The following is a 16,519-nucleotide window of genomic DNA, read 5'->3' as shown; positions in this document are numbered from 1 at the left end:
TGTTGAACATCCACGCTATGCTATATAAGGAGCTTACTGCTAGGTACACGCATGCATACCAATCTGGAAAAAAAAAAAGAATTTTCTGCCTCGCATGGATGCCATGGCATGTGTTGCATGCATTATGATATGAGGCAGTCTTTAATGGCAGACTGATATTTCTCTAATGTATGAGATTACATGTATCAAAGAAATTCAAAAATAGTTTTTTACGAGATATGTTGAATGGCTGTAAGAGAGCAGGGGTCATAGTCCTTAGAAAGGGACTGCAGGGTACACAGCCCCACCTCCCTATTGTGCAATAGGTGGAGAAAATATTGCTGTTACAGTTTGCTCTTACACTGATGTTGATGATGATGATGATGATGATGATGATGATGATGATGATGACGACGAGCATTTGTGAAGTACTGCATCCACCTTAATTACATACTCAAAGCACAGCGCAATATATAGCAGTCGAAAAACAAGAGGATATTAACAACATGATGTGCATATATGCATACAGTAAAAGCAATTATGCAAATGAGAGCAAAGAGGTAGAACAAGAATGTCACTTGATAATCACATGATACTCTAAAACAAATGTGATTTTATAACTAAAAGTGAAAGTTTCATATGCTGGACTACTTTTTTTTATGAATGGATATAGTCCATGCCCAAGATATGATCCAGTATACACAAAGAGCTGTTTTATCGAGCTGCATATACTGATGGAATAATCAGCAGACAGGTATTTTGGATAAATGGAGGGCTTTTTGGAGGACCATGGTGTTTTAATGAGAGTGATGTTGTATTCAAGGCAGAACCATGCACACATTTGAAAACAAATAACAATAACTTGAATATGAAATAAAGCTTAACAGGTAGCCACTGGATAGCGTGAAAGACTGGTGTGATAATGGTCTATGCAATTTGCTGAGTATTATCAAATTATCCGCAGGTGTTGTAATCATTGTAACCATCATGTAAGTTGGGATTGGGGTAGTTGATAAGGTGTGTGTCACTATAATCGATGAAGGATTCCATCTTTTGAGTTAAGATACATTGGTCTTGAGATTAATTCATTGACAATTTGCACTTTATTTCACTGTAAAACGTGATCTATTTAAAAATAAATTATCCTTTAAAGTCTTGACCGATGACACAATGGCAGCATTATGGTACAGTGAATCAGGCTTGAAACTCTGTCCTGGGTTAGATCCTGCCTTTTTCTTTTACCAAGATGTTAGACTACTCTATCCCTCTAGACTCAGGTGTATGAATGGGTGCATGGCCATGCTGGGGCAATAAGAGTGACACATGGGAAACAGTATTTGTACACTAAAGAAGATACTCTCACCCTGAGTGGTAAGGACCACAAACTTTTCATCACTACCAATTCATCACCATGCTCTGAATTTCATACATTTTCACACGCTTTGAGGTCCCAGAACTGAACTGAAATGATAAATTTCCTCATTCCAAGTAAAGCTTGAACGATCCCTTGCATATATAAGTTTGTTCAGCTACACAATGCATCATTGCATAGCTGCAATTTTGTTGTCATGGATACAGAAACCATGGTATGAACAAATACACCCCCCCCCCAAAAAAAAAAAAAAACAACCCAAAAACCCACATATCAGTAAGCTTGTCACTGCTAACTTGGACACTGTGAACACATGGCTCACACATGGAAAGCCCTAGCATATTCATCAGTCCTGCAAAGTCTTCCACTATGTACGACAAATATTACACACAAATTATTCATTCGCAAGAACACACAAAACTATGGTGCTCATATTCATTATCGCAGCCGACAGGAAGCGCTAAATGAGGGCACAATGACAAAAAGAGAACGCAGCAGGTGGCAACGAATAGAATGAGATTAAAACGACAAAAAGGGGGAAAGGGGAAAATAGAGATTGGTTTGGAGTGAAGGGTTTGATGGTGCTGAGATGGAGAAAAACTCACAATTGGATTGTGGCTATAAATATCATGCTGCGCATTGTGGCAAATAGGAACACGGGTGCTGTGCAATGTCAACGTTCACATTACCATACACGAAGGAAAGAAAAAAATGCGATAGATTGGCCCCGGAAGTCTAGATAGCGAGGACACCTGTACAGTGATGAATACATCATCAGCGCTGGGGCTGCTTCAAAGGGTCTATCTCTCTTCCTTGCATGCCATTCACACATCACAGCCTCATGATACGTTTCTCAGATGGCCTTGGAAGTCAAAACGAGGTGCGGCATTCAAGCACCATTGCCTTCCAGGGGAAACCACCGTAAGGCATAATTTCACAGTTTTCTTTTTATTTTCACAATGATTCCACAGAACATTTGATGCAACAATAGATAGAGATTTTTTTTTCCCCAGATTTATTTGACACTAGCATAGAATAGATTACTTAAAGAACCTACATGCAATGCACATGCATGTTGACTTGTGTTAATTTATACCAACCCTAACCATGTTACTAAAACATGATACATAAAAAAGCATTGTATGGAAAACATTCAAGTTATGCTCAGTTTTGTGGAAGATGCATTCCAGTATCTTTTGTTTGTCTTGATAGCACTCTTCAGTAGTGACTGACAAATGATGTCATCAACAGAATCTTGGTCTAGAAGGTTTTTCATGGGCACATCCAAGTAATATGAAGAAAATTTTGTATAACAAGAGACCCGCGGGTCTAGCGCTCACCTGAGTACCGCAAGTTCACCTTTCACGCAGTCACTAATCCAAATTATTCACAGCTCTACTAAAATTTGACCAGGCATTCTTAAGTAGAAGATGAAAATGTACAATAAGGGCCCAAATTTTTTAAGATTCCTTAATTTGGGGGGATTGGGGCCCCCTGGGGCCCTCTGGGTGAGGCATGGTGCCCATTTTGATAAATTGAGATCCTGACCCCCTAGGGATACTACCTGCCAAGTTTGATGAAAATCCATCATGAGGTTTTCAGGAAGAAGATGAAAATGTACAATTCAGGCCCCCATTTGGACCTTCCCACCCCCCCCCCCCCCCCGCCCCGAAGAGGGGCACCCCTGGATGTGCTATGAACAAACTTGAAACTACAGTCATTAATGTACTCACTCATAGTATTATCTTAGCTCTATAACTTCTGATTCTAGAGAAGATTTTTAAGGATTCCTTCATTTTGGGGGGTTTGGGCCCCCCTGAGGGCCCCCTGGGTGGGGCATGGTGCCCATTTTAACAAATTGAATTCCTAACCCCCTAGGGATGCTACCTGCCAAGTTTGGTGAAAATGGGTCAAGGGGTTCTCAAGAAGAAGATGAAAATGTACAATTTAGGCCCCATTAGGACCCCTCCCCACCCCCTCCCCTGGGTCCCAAGGGGGGCACCCCTGATTCTGCCATGAACAAACTTGAAACTACAGTCATCAATGTACTAACTCTAGCTCTATCACTTCTGGTTCTAGAGAAGAAGATTTTTACAGATTCCTTAATTTTGGGGGGTTTGGGCCCCCCTGGGGGCCCCCTGGGTCGGGCATGGTGCCCATTTTAACAAATTGAGTTCCTAACCCCCTAGGGATGCTACCTGCCAAGTTTGATGAAAATTGGTCTTGGGGTTTTCAAGAAGAAGATGAAAATGTAAAAAGTTTACGCACGACGGACGACGCACAATCCACGACGCACGACGCACGACGCACGACGGACGCCGGACGAAGGGCGATCGCAATAGCTCACTTGAGCCTTTGGCTCAGGTGAGCTAAAAATTAATATGAAATATATGGCACATATTCAAATATTTATTTGGCCGCATAAGTGATGATCAGGGAATATATCACAAATCAACACATGTCAGCACAGATCTGCATTGCACAGGTCCTTTAATGTCTACTTTTCTTTCTTCCTACAAAGAAAAAAACGGCATCTGTTTGCACTCCTCAAAAGATATTTGGTCTATGGCAATTTGTAGTTTCTAGCCTACAGCTGGTCTACAAAATATTTCTAATTATGGGATGACCACTCATTTTGATCACTTGTTTATCTGAAATGTATGATAATCATCATCATTAAAGATATGATTCAAACTAAAATCACTGACAAACATAAACCTTCTATGCTACATTTATCACTATTATTTTGAAAGTACAAACATATTTTTGAATCATCAGTTAGGAGCTACAAAGATGTCTGTTCAGCATAAATTCAGTACCGATAATGCCCCCAACATGCTTTATAACATCAGAGTGAGGACAAGCATTCTGTCATGCACTGGGATACTGTTTGTATGACCTAATTCGATTATAGGATTATTCTTGGAGCAATTGCATGTTCACACAAAGCAGCCTTTTGTCGCCTTTTCCACATGCTGATGAGTTTTCAGCAATTCCAGTTCTGGAATGAAATAGGATGACTCATCCATCTTCACATGATGCATCATCCGGGATGCGGGACTCGTGAGAACGGAGGAAAGAGCAACAAGGTAAGAGAGAGAGAAACTGAGGAAAGAGATGAGAGAGGGTGAGAAGGGATAGAAAGAGATAGATAGAAAGCACAGAGGGTGAAAGAATAGACAGAAGGACATGGAGGGAAGGAAGGAAGGAATGAGAGAAGAGGGAAAATAGAAAGGAAGGCAACAAAGTGGAGAGAAAAAGAGAATGACAAGAATGGAAATTATGAGCGAATAAAAAAAAATGGATATATAGATGAACAAGATGGTTGCTATGATAAAAGTGTGATGAGATAGAAAGAAAAAGGAAAGGAAAGAGAGAGGCTGTGGAAGTTAACATGAAGAAATATGAAACCATAAGAGACAGAGAAAGAGAGAGAAGGAGGGGTTCAAGAAAAGAGGAAGGGAGCAGGAAGTACATTGAGGACAATGAATGGAAAAGAAGAGAATAGATTGTTAAATGAAGCATATACAGAGAGAGGGAGGAATAAATGGATTAACCACGTCATTACCACCATCTGACAATACCAGTGACGTTATATACAAATAAGTTGCTTGTGGTAACGACAGACCTAACAGGCTACTTCGTTTTTTGGAGGACAAATTATGCAGGGAGACTGCCTGGATGTGAGGAAACTGGGAAGGATGATAAATTGCACGGAGGTAAAGAAGGGGAGAGAGATCTGGGACATAGAGGGAGAGATAGAGGAGAAGATTGGGAGAATACCATTAAGTTGGATATTATGACAGTGAGAGAAAGATACAAAGAGAGAGATACATATATTACAAAGAGACATAGAGAGAGAGAAAGATGAAAAAAAGAGAGATACATATATTACAAAGACACATAGAGAGAGAGACACACACACAGACAGACAGACAGAAAGGTAGATAGGGAGACGGGGAGAGGAATAGGGAGAAAGGCAGGGAGAAACATGAGGGGAGAGAAAAGTGAAAGTGAGGGGGAGAGCCGCGATGGAAAATATTTGTCTTGCCTTTCTACAGGTTGAACTCGTGATGGATGCGGACCCCCTGTACAAACACTCATTGGTTCACGGTTCACTGCGACCGGATGTGGGCATGTGTAGACACATTCTGCTCTCATACAGACAATCTAATCCACGTTTTCTGAGCACACACTTTACCAAACAGGCTTAAAGGGATCATATAGTATTGGTTGAGACCTAATTTCAGGTTTTTAACATTTTTTTTTTTTTTTGGTGAGATAATGAGAAACCTCTTATGAAATATGAAAGAGCATGTAATTCCATGAGGAATTCAACATTTATTTGATGAAAATTGGTTTTGAAATGGCTGAGATATCCAAAACAGAGCGATTCTAATAAGTGTGGGACCCACACTTTATTACGATCACTTTGTTTTACTTTGTTTTTAGATGTTTGTCATTCCAAACCCGATTTTCATCAAATAAACTTTGAATTCCTCTTAAAATGGTATGTTCTGTACTATTTCATAAGTGTTTTCATGGTATCTCACAAAAAGTTAAAGTCCAATTCTCATCTCCACCAATACTGTACCATCCCTTTAAACAAGGGACATACTAGTATGTCAAAGCATTTGAATCTAGAGGAAAAGGAATTAGACATTTGAAGTCTCCCACATGGAAAAACAAAAAGTCTTTCACAGTTTGTGATATTCAAGCATGGGGCATGCATGGTGTTCAGAACAGCAGTTAATGAAGCATTCATTCATATTGTAATCACACCAACAGTAGCTTGTCAAAGAGGAAAAGTCCCCCAACACACCAAGACAGGTAGTGTACATAATGATGATTAGTATTATGTCTCATCAAAGTACAGGCTCCATCAGTTTCTTTTCCCCCAATTTCATTTGATTTTCTTGGGCTTAACAAAATGCTGACGAGTCGTGAAGACTGCTCTCACAATCAGAAAACGGACGTACCTCTGCTGCCTAATGGTCACATGTATTACTGGGGAAACCTTGAAGATTAGACAGAGACGACCTTTGTTGATTTCAGGTGAGCAAAACATTGACTCATCTGAGAATTTAAGAGCAGTAATTAGGCAGCCCAACATATTTGAATAAATGCTTATCTGGTACAGGCCATGGCATTTGTAATGTTTACTCGGCATTCAGCTTTTCTGACTATCTTTTCCTTGCTAGTAATTTGAAACGGAAATGATACAACATCCACATACTTTTATTTTTCTCTTGTTTTTATTTTCTTTTGTTAAAGAGTGATCTTATTTTTGGTTAAAAGTGCATCTTAGTTTTTATCTACAGATACAAAAAAACCTGATTCTTTGTAGACTGCATTTGAAGCAATGAAACAGTAAAGTATAATATGTCATATGATATAATCTTTCTCCAATAAAGATTTTGATGGAAAACCTCTGAAATAATAATGGCTCATCAACTTTGATGCTCTACTACTTGATTATTGGAAACAACATCCTGCACTAAAGACTGAAAAATACTAACATTATTCACAGAAATCAGATCTTCCCCCCTCTTCATCCTGTTTTTGTTTTTGTTTGTTTTTTGTTTTTTGTCGGATGATGATAAAAACTACTCTCCTTAAAATACAAGTGTACTACAAAATTACAAAAAGACTGAGCAATAGACTGCGTAAACATAACATTTAAATTTGGTGAATTAACGACAAAATTTGAAAACCGTGCAATTTTGTATCTGTGAAAACTTAGTTATTCCTAGTCTGATTGTGGGCATTAGAAAGCTGGAGCATGAAATCTTCCAGAGGCTCATAAGTTGAGCAAACATGTTTTTGTGCAAGGGCTGATCCTAGCCTCTGAGGCAAATTTTTCCATGTTTCTGCAATATTTGTTTTTGTGCCAGGGATTCACAGGGAAAATCATAAAATCAAGCAATCATGGAGGAGACAAGAGAAAACATGTCTACCGCTGCTCCATCACATACAACGCAAAGGTCATGTCGCAGTGGCCAAACTTGGAATGACCGCATTTCCTTTCAAAGACCCTGAAACCACAAACCCATCAGACGCCTGTTTGATTCAAATGCTCTCCCAATTTTCTGCCGACAATGCAATTCTTCCCACTAAATTTGTATTTCTTTTAAAGAGAGATATTGCTTTCTAGATCAAAGTCAATGCCACCCTCATACATCCGCTGAATTTTCTGAGTTCAATGTTGCAGTGCCACAGACTCCTTTGTTTGCGTCTGTACTTCATCATTCTTAAAGATCTTTTTGTAATGAAATCCCTTACACAAACTAACCCTCATTTACTTACTGTACGAGCTGAAATTTTCGCGGTGGTTTTATTTTCGCGAATTTTGCGAAACGCCTTTGAATCGCGAAAATAACAACACGCGAAAATAACAACGCGCAAATAAGTAAGTTCAGTTAGACCCTCGCAACCGCGAAATTAACAACACGCGAAAATGTCTTCGTAGTTCCAATTCGCGAAAATATCTGTACGCGAAAATTCCAGCTCGTACAGTAACTATGTTTGTCACAGTGAAGTCAGACAATTGAAGTATTGGGTGGTTAAAGGGATTGCAAGGTCAGTGTTAGTACAGTGGTAACACTCTAATGTACACTGAGAAACTTATAAATGTATAAAGGTAAATACACAATGTTCTTAAACGGCCAGAAAAATACCGAGTCGAAAGATACTGAGAATCTTCACAATTCATTCCCAATCCCACGGGTGGTTTCACTAGTTTTTAGCACACAGCTTGTCTGTCAACAAAGGATCTCTTGAAATTATTGCATTTTGTGGAAAATGAGAGGACGCGTGAAAGAGGGATTCCATCCTTCACATGCACCTGTCCTAAAAAGGGACTTGCATTCTTAAAGAAGTCTTCACATCTTAAAAGGATGATTTTGTTCATTGTGGGAAGATTCATTCAAAAAAAAAATGTGTTTTGTTTGATTATGCCCACTCCAGCTTCTTTTTTTTTAGAACTAGAAATGTCGCTACGGCGACTGGTGTATGCCTCCGCCATAATACATGGTTCTCCTAATAGGTCTATAGTACAATGTCTTGACAATGTGTGATGACAGTTTCACACAATTGGCAAAATATTAAAATGACAGGTTTGCCACAAATGTGCTGAATGTTCACTTTCCTAGAACTAGGTTCAATTGGATGAATGATTAAAACGTCAGAGTGCAGGTATTTGGGGGAACTGATGATTTTCACTTGACTTTTGACCCTTTTACAAGTTTATGCATTGAGTAATTTTCAAGGTATTGAGAAAAAGTATAATTTCAGTATCAAATGGTAAAATAGTATCATTGAAACCTGGCCTTTGACCTTTGACCCCACAGTTCCAAAGAGAATTACTGTTAGGTAGAACATGCAAAAATATGTAAGTTTCATGACAATACCTCGAGTTATTTTTGAGATATGGAAGAAAAAGTGCAATTTAGCACTTTCACTTGACCTTTGACCTTTGACCTTTTGGCAAGAAACTTCCCACAGAATATATATTGGGTTATACATGCATACATCAAGTTTTAAAAATCCTTCAGGCACTGCATAAATATAAGGAAAGTAGTTATATTTTGAGGAGTTGACCTTGACCTTTGACCCATGACCTTTGACCCATGACCCCCAACTTCCCTAGATAATCACTGCCCATCGGTACAAGCATATATACTAAGTTCCATGAAGATACCTTGAACCATTTGCGAGATATGGAGAAAAACATGAAATTTCATTTTTTTTTCACAAAATAACCTGTGACCTTTGACCTTTGACCCTGTGACCCTAAAATCCACATAAAGTATCATCTCCCAAGGATATACCCTCATACCAAGTTTGATGCAAAACCACCACACGGTTCTTGAGATATCGACAAAAACAAAACGGGACGGACGGACGTACGGACGGACGGACGACCCGAAAACATAATGCCTCCGGCCACTTCGTTGGCGGAGGCATAATAAAAAAGGAAACATGGTAAGACTCATTACTGCAAGCTGATCCCTAACTGTCAAGTCTACACTAATGTGTCCACAAGTATTCATAGTACACATTTGACACAAAAATTCTGCCATCTTTCTGAGGGTTGTTTTTTTTTTTCTTTTTTTTTTTCTTGAAGTGCAACTTTATAGATCATGGTTAACAGTGACTTTCAAATGCCCACTTTGCAATCTGTGACTCGTAGAAAACATGAATTCCTGTGGGGGTTCCGCAAAATCTCCGGCAATCCTAAGGGAAACTGTGTCTGGAGTCAAAATTGAATTTGAGAGTTTAAAAACAACAACAAGAACCAGGAAACCTTTGTGGAATAATCGGTCTGGAAGACCTGAATATGAGTTGTCGGGGCGAAGGACGAAAAACAAACATGGCTGGCTGACTCATGTGATGACCAGAGACCGTGAGAGGAGGAGGCTCGGGAGAAATGTCAAGGTTTCCGGACAGCATGACGACGAGGATGATAAGCGGTGAGCAACCAGTCGTCATGTTTTGATCACCCTGACCTCCTTCCCCTATCAAACCGTAGATCATGAAGGCGATAAGGCAGGCTGAATAACAAAGTCATCATTTGCTAGTTTGCCACCACAAAGTGTTTACCGGCACCTGACACATGTTGCCCCTTTCTGGTCCCATCTTCGTGCTTTATTATCTACACAATCGTCCCTTAATTGAAAGAACTAAAAGAGCAATTAAGAGATATTGAACAGGGGCAAATGGCCTTTTGGAGTTCTTATTTTTTCTGTCTGTCTCTACAGAAGGAATGAAATCTATTTTTGCCCAGAACACTTTCCACAAACAAACAAGGAGCTGTCGATGGAAGAATGATCACACATTCCTAAAAATATTTGTGTTTGTGCATCACAAAAATGTATTTATAGAGAATGTATTGATTTTTTCTTTTTTGGTCAAAAGCAAATCATATGACTCTGTTCATTTGTTTACTTATGTACAAAAGTACAAATATTCAAAATACAATCAGAGGCAAATATTTTAATATCCTCTGACAAATATTACTTTTACAAAAAATCACTGAATTGAAAGCTTCAGAGAAATGATGCTCTCTAAACTGTAAAAAGCGATGCTACAAATGGAAAGAAAAATGATCTTCCCTTTGCCTCTGTATTTTACATTTACACCTCTTTTATACAATCTTTTCTATTTTCCTTTCGAACTCCAGCATACATTGCAGTAGAAAACATTTGACTCTTGTCTTGACTGAAAACAGTCTGATCTCAGACAAGGCATACCTACAGAGTTGATCATTAAAAGTAAATCATTTACTGAATATGTCATTTATTGAGTGAGGCCAATTTTTCACAAAATCAGAACCTCCCAACAATTTTGCGATTGGTTTAATTCGTGATCGTAGAGAACAGCAATAAATTGAGACACATGCATGGGCACGTCACATTCATATCTAAATCAGCGTTAATAATTTTTGCGCATTCTTGAATTCGTTACTAGTATCTGACTCGTGGTATTCACAAAAATAAAATCTTGTGAAATAAACTGCGTCTACAGTAGTTCTCATGGGACTCTTCCAGAATTAAGATGCAACAGACCTAACCAGACCCACCCCCCCCCCCATGGTATGAGTTCAGCATTATTCTCAACAAATGATTATACAGGCAATTCCTATTATAACAAAGTCCTCCAGACCTTCAATTTTCTTTCATTATATCAAAATTTCATTGCAGCAAAACAAAGTATATGCAAACATTCTGATGACTATTCTAAGACCTGCATTTTTAGTTCATTTACTGAAATCTTATTACAACCATGTTCGTTGTGACAGGAGCATCCTGTATATATTTTATATGTATCCCTGCTAAAGATATCACTGAAAGCAATGTGCATAATTGGGAAACTCTTCTCATTAATATTCAACAAGGTGTGAAGAGCCCCGTTTGGTCTGACATTTCTCATCTTACCCCACAGGAGACTGCTCTTGCGCGTGAACCTGCCATCCTGTTACGCCGAATTTTGCATTGGACAACACTAACCGAGGCAGATGTGTGTGAGATGTGAGTACACTCATGGAACAGACATTTGCAAAATGACTCCGGAGTGATCATTCCACCCGGTCCGAAAGCAAGACGAAGATGCTCCATCAGGTTTCGGTGCATCCGCGAATCACCAGAATCTGTCAATGCGTTTCACGGTCCCTCTCCCATCAGAAAAAAAAAAAATGTTTAGTTTCGATCTGGCTGCTGCAAAAACACACCCTGAAGATTAGACTTGTGTGCCTGTGTGTGTGTGTGTGTGTGTGTGTGTGTGTGTGTGTATGCGTTTGCATGACTTACAGAGTTTAGAGAACTGTCTTTAAAACATTGAAAGGATTGATATCCATTTCACCCTTTAGCCACAGAAGATTCAGTATATAACGGTCTATGGTCCACTGAAAGGTACAGCAATATTGCTCTCATTTTGACAACTTTCTAAACGATGTAAAATAGCTCACTGCATGTTAATTTTTGTCTTTTCTACGTTATGTTTATTTGAAAGCCTATTAAGACTTTAGTACTACGGAGAATAGTGTGTCACAAAAGTAACTATGACCGACTTTTGATGACTTTTGACCTCTTTCAAATTACATAATTGTATGTTCTATAAGAATACCAAAAAAAAAAAAATGGTAGAGTATAAAACTTCAAAAAAAAAATGGCCTGGCGGTTTTGGCATTTCAGTGACAATGGGTTAATTCCTAAAGGTAACTTCATCACTGTTCTGCCACACAAGTAAACATTACACTGTCATATTGTATTCATGCTTTAACCTTGAATTGCTCTACTTCTATGCAGGTCTCGTAGCAGCCCATGTGGGCAGGGGAAAAATACGAAAGAATGTCTTCTGGCCGACTGAGACCGACCCTCAGAGCAGACAAAAGAAATTTCACTTCATCTCGTCCTTGCTTCGTGACCTTTTTTTTTTTTCCAGACAGACAAGACAAAGAATGCAGGGGAAAGCGATTTTGACTAAAGGAGCCTCCATTTGGTATTCATGATGGAGCCCATTCAGCAAAGTCTCCCTCTTTCTTGGATGATCCTAAAAGGGAGCATAAATCAAGTCAGACGGATCCTGCACTCAAATGCTAAAAAGGATATATATATCAAAAGCAGATACAACCAGGTATCCTGTTTATAATCACTAAGGTAATTCAAACGTGCATATTGAAGCACACATTAAAAGAGGTGACTTTGAAGAAACGGTTTGTTTTCCCCTCCTTATTTTGTCAATCTGGAGTTGTTGGTTTGTTTAGCTTATATATAAAACGTCAGCAATAAAAATGAATAAAATGCACCTCAATTCAATAAATATGTGTCAAACATCAAAGTCTGTGAGGTCATATAATCACATAGTCCCATAATCTCAATTTCATTCCTAACCTAGGCACAAGTGACATATCAGTGTCATTCTCATTGTAAAAATGTCAAAATTTTGATTGCTATCGAGGTCACCTCTTTTAGTTCAGAGTTCTCGATGTAAAAAATTGCAAAACTTGGGTCGCAATTATTTATGAAGAGCTGATCTGCACACATACATGCTTCATAGTATGGTTACTATGCCAAAATTGTAATTAAATAAGTGCGGCACACCACAGCTGGTAAAAATAGCAAGGAGCAATATGTGTAGTGCATTGTGGGATATACAATTTTGACATTTTACGGTCATCATTCCCACTTTACAACCTAACATCTGAAAAAAAAAAAATCGCAAAGGAAAATCCATTTGGATTGTGACCAAATCTCGCAAAATAAAGAGTTATTTCTGTTCACATTATAAAAAATGTCTAAATGTGATCCTGCTTGCAACACAAAATGACAAGCATCGAGAACAATAATATCTATACCATTATCCATACATTATCTCTAGAATGTGCCAGAAAAAGAGTAGAGCTTAGTGCCTACTCTGCCTACCAGAATAAAAATAACATTATTACAATGTAAACAATGGGGAAAAAATTTGAATAATTATGCAGTACCCGCTGCATGCTATAAGGATTAGAACCAACACTTGCTGTCGGGCGGAAGCTCTGTGGTCTTGTGGAGATGACGCCTGTCTGGAGATCAGGAGGTCGTAGGTTCGAATCCTGCTCGAGTACGTACGTCCATGATTTTTTTAATCATGGCCACTACTAAAACACAGATCAATTCAGTACTTATTTATGTCGCTGTAGGGCAATTTGTCAATCAGTTTCAAAGCCAATGATACTGTTTGAAAATGATTACAAGCAAGAAGAATATAAGGGAGTGGATGATGATGATGAGAAGGAGGAAGTAAAATGGGATGGAAGGCATGATTTCATTCCAAACATTAAACTAGGACTCACATTTTTTTCCTCCAGCTTGTTGATTTCAAACTTGGTGTCCAGGAGCTTCTGGCTGAGTGTTAACACCTCTCGATTCAGGGCCTGTTTCTCCTTCTCATAGGCCGCAGCCTGCAGTCAATGTGATTAAAAGTAACAGAGAACAAAAAAATTGAGTGACATATACTAATTTTGCCTGCTGGCTTTAATCAGATCACAGACAATTTTCCTGATGGTTTTCTTCAATATCTTGCATTGATGATGAAACCCTGAAAGAAGCTGCTTATATAGGGTTCCAGCGTGTAATGAATTGGGAGGGATAGAATTTGACAGCTAAAGGTGGGCTTGTTTGTGTGTACATGTATGTGTGTAGTATGCATGTGTATGTTGCGTGTATCAAGATTAAAGCGTCCATGCTTGTAGGTGTTTGCATGTGTGTTGTGCATATAATGTGCATTGTTTGTGTTTGTGTTTTGTGTCATGTTCTGTGTGCATGGTATAAATATTCTACAAATTTACATTAGGGACATAAGTGCATGTATGACTCTAACTGTTTCCAGTCTGTATTTGAGCCTTTAACATCTTGATGTAACTATATGTGTATATTGCTATTTGTTGTGTGTACATGTGCAGTGTTTTTGGTTGTTTGTTTTTCGTGTGTTTGTTGTTGTTGTTGTTTTTTTGGTGTGTGTGTGTGTGTTGTGTGTGTGTGTAGTGTGTAGCTGTGTTCATGTGTGTCCACGACACATATTCACATCTGTGAAGACACGAGTGTACACCTTCCTCTATGCCTTGTCTGTATGTGCCTAATGTGTATTTCTAATATTTCAATTTTTTCAAAGTCATCTTTATTACCCCAAAAGATATTACTAAAGTACTTCCATTCAGAGACCAATGCAACTGCATGAATAAAATCTTATAAGCAATATAATGTGAACAAATATTTACACTACAGAAAAGCATGAAAATGCCATAAAAATGACAGAAAATATTTATGCCAATGTTCAACACAACAACACATTAATATCAACACATAAAAAAACACATATATTTGAATCAATGTATATTCCACCATTACAAATCATATGATGAGAAATAATACAGATGAAAAATTTGCATGAGAAGGTGTAGCATTCTGCTTAAAGGGACTGTACAGTACTGGTTGAGGTGGGGATTCATGTTTTGAACATTCCTAAGTGAGATAATGAAAAGCCTCCTATAAAATATGAAAGAGCATATAATTTTAAGAAGGATTCAACGTTTATTTGATGAAAATTGGTTTTCAAATGGCTGAGATATCCAAAAAAGTGCTAATAATAAAAGGCGACATGCCACAACTTTATTAGGATCTCCTTGTTTCACCTTGTTTTTGGATATCTCAGCCATTTCAAAAGTGATTTTCATCGAATAAACTTTTGATACCCCTAAGAACTGCATGCTCTTTGACATCTCATAGAGTGGTTTCTGAATATCTCGCAAAACGTTAAAAGCTAAATCCTCACCTCGACCAGAACTGTACACACCCTGTAAACTTTCTGATTTTAATGTAAGCTGCTATGCAGTTCCTACGGATTTCTAATGGCATATGAACAAAAGGTCGTGCAAAACTGACAAATTCTATCGTTACAAGACAAATCACTTCATTTGATGAAAATATTTGAATGAAACACACGTTCCACCCAGTACCTCCTGTCCAACCATGTCAGCACAGTGTGGGTGCAGTAACACAACACCACAGCTGTTTATAAGAGTCGGCTGTCACACAAAGGAAAGGGGAGACACGAACGCGTCTTGTTTGGGGGGACAATTGCACCACATAATAAATGGGAGGCAAATAGATTCAGAAATTCGGCACTGGCCGGGACACAGGCCGAGAAACTGCGCGGGAGGGCGGTGTTTGATTGCGCCCGGGTCAATGCACGCCCGTGCCACCCGAGGCAAAAAGTGCATGGAGGACACATGCAGCCAATGTGCTGACTAAATGCTCCCCATGACTGCAACATGGAAAGCCACTGTCGCCCCTGCCCGTCTCCACGGCGACCACTCCACAGATGCCTAATTATGGTTGGATGGGGAAAAACGTCAACCCTTGGCGTTGCCATTGCAGGAGCCTCCATCACACTACGAGACACGTCTGTCTGCCTGTGCACTCAACTTACCCCAGAAATGCTAGCCTGATTACAATTCTGGATTGCTCGTGCTGTACATACGTGCGTCCTCTGACCAAAAGATCCAAATGGGATTTTATCACTCGGGAAGAGCATGACACAGCAACATCCAATCACTTTGTTGGTGATGTGCTCTAATTTGATGACAGTTCAGGTTGGGAAAAAACTGATGATACTTCGATAAGGTTATTCTCTTGATTATTTTTTTCTGTCCCTTCATTGATTAGTATGGGGTTAAAAGTATTACTATAGTGTCTCATTAGTCCACTTATTTGATGACACAACACACTTTATTGGGAGGGGATAGATAGTTTAACATGGAATGTCGCCACTCTTGTGCCTACAAATTTGTGGAAATTGGTCACTAAAGACTTTTATCATGTGCAACCTTTAATCTAATCATCTTGTTGTCCCTGAGCAAAAATAAATAAATAAATGAATAGATTCACACCATATAAGCCATGATTGTTCCTGCTTCAGCCATGATTGTTAATGCTTCTGGATTGCATACAAATCGCTGTTCACTAATCGTACACAGAGTTATGTCTGTAACACATGATGGTTTAGGGGCTCATAAATGTATATGGCATTTCATCACACTGCATACCTGTGTATGTGTTGCAAAATTCTTACATTTAACTCTCTCTGTACCTTGGGGAAATTGCTTGTGTGTGATGTCAATGGCATTTT

The 16,519-nt window shown here is 38.8% G+C and overlaps 1 protein-coding gene across 1 annotated transcript in view; it reads right to left on the bottom strand.

The window, feature by feature from the left end:
• Positions 1-16,519, bottom strand: part of LOC140240294 (uncharacterized) — an 88,785-nt gene that overhangs the window by 10,533 nt on the left and 61,733 nt on the right. The window contains exon 5 of the mRNA XM_072320106.1: positions 13,686-13,793. Within this exon, the coding sequence (XP_072176207.1) occupies positions 13,686-13,793 (108 nt within the window). The remainder of the gene's footprint in view (positions 1-13,685; positions 13,794-16,519) is intronic.

The sequence above is a fragment of the Diadema setosum genome, chromosome 1 (assembly GCF_964275005.1).
Source record: "Diadema setosum chromosome 1, eeDiaSeto1, whole genome shotgun sequence".
Lineage (NCBI taxonomy): Eukaryota > Metazoa > Echinodermata > Echinoidea > Diadematoida > Diadematidae > Diadema > Diadema setosum.
This window is presented reverse-complemented; position numbering and strand designations above follow the sequence as displayed.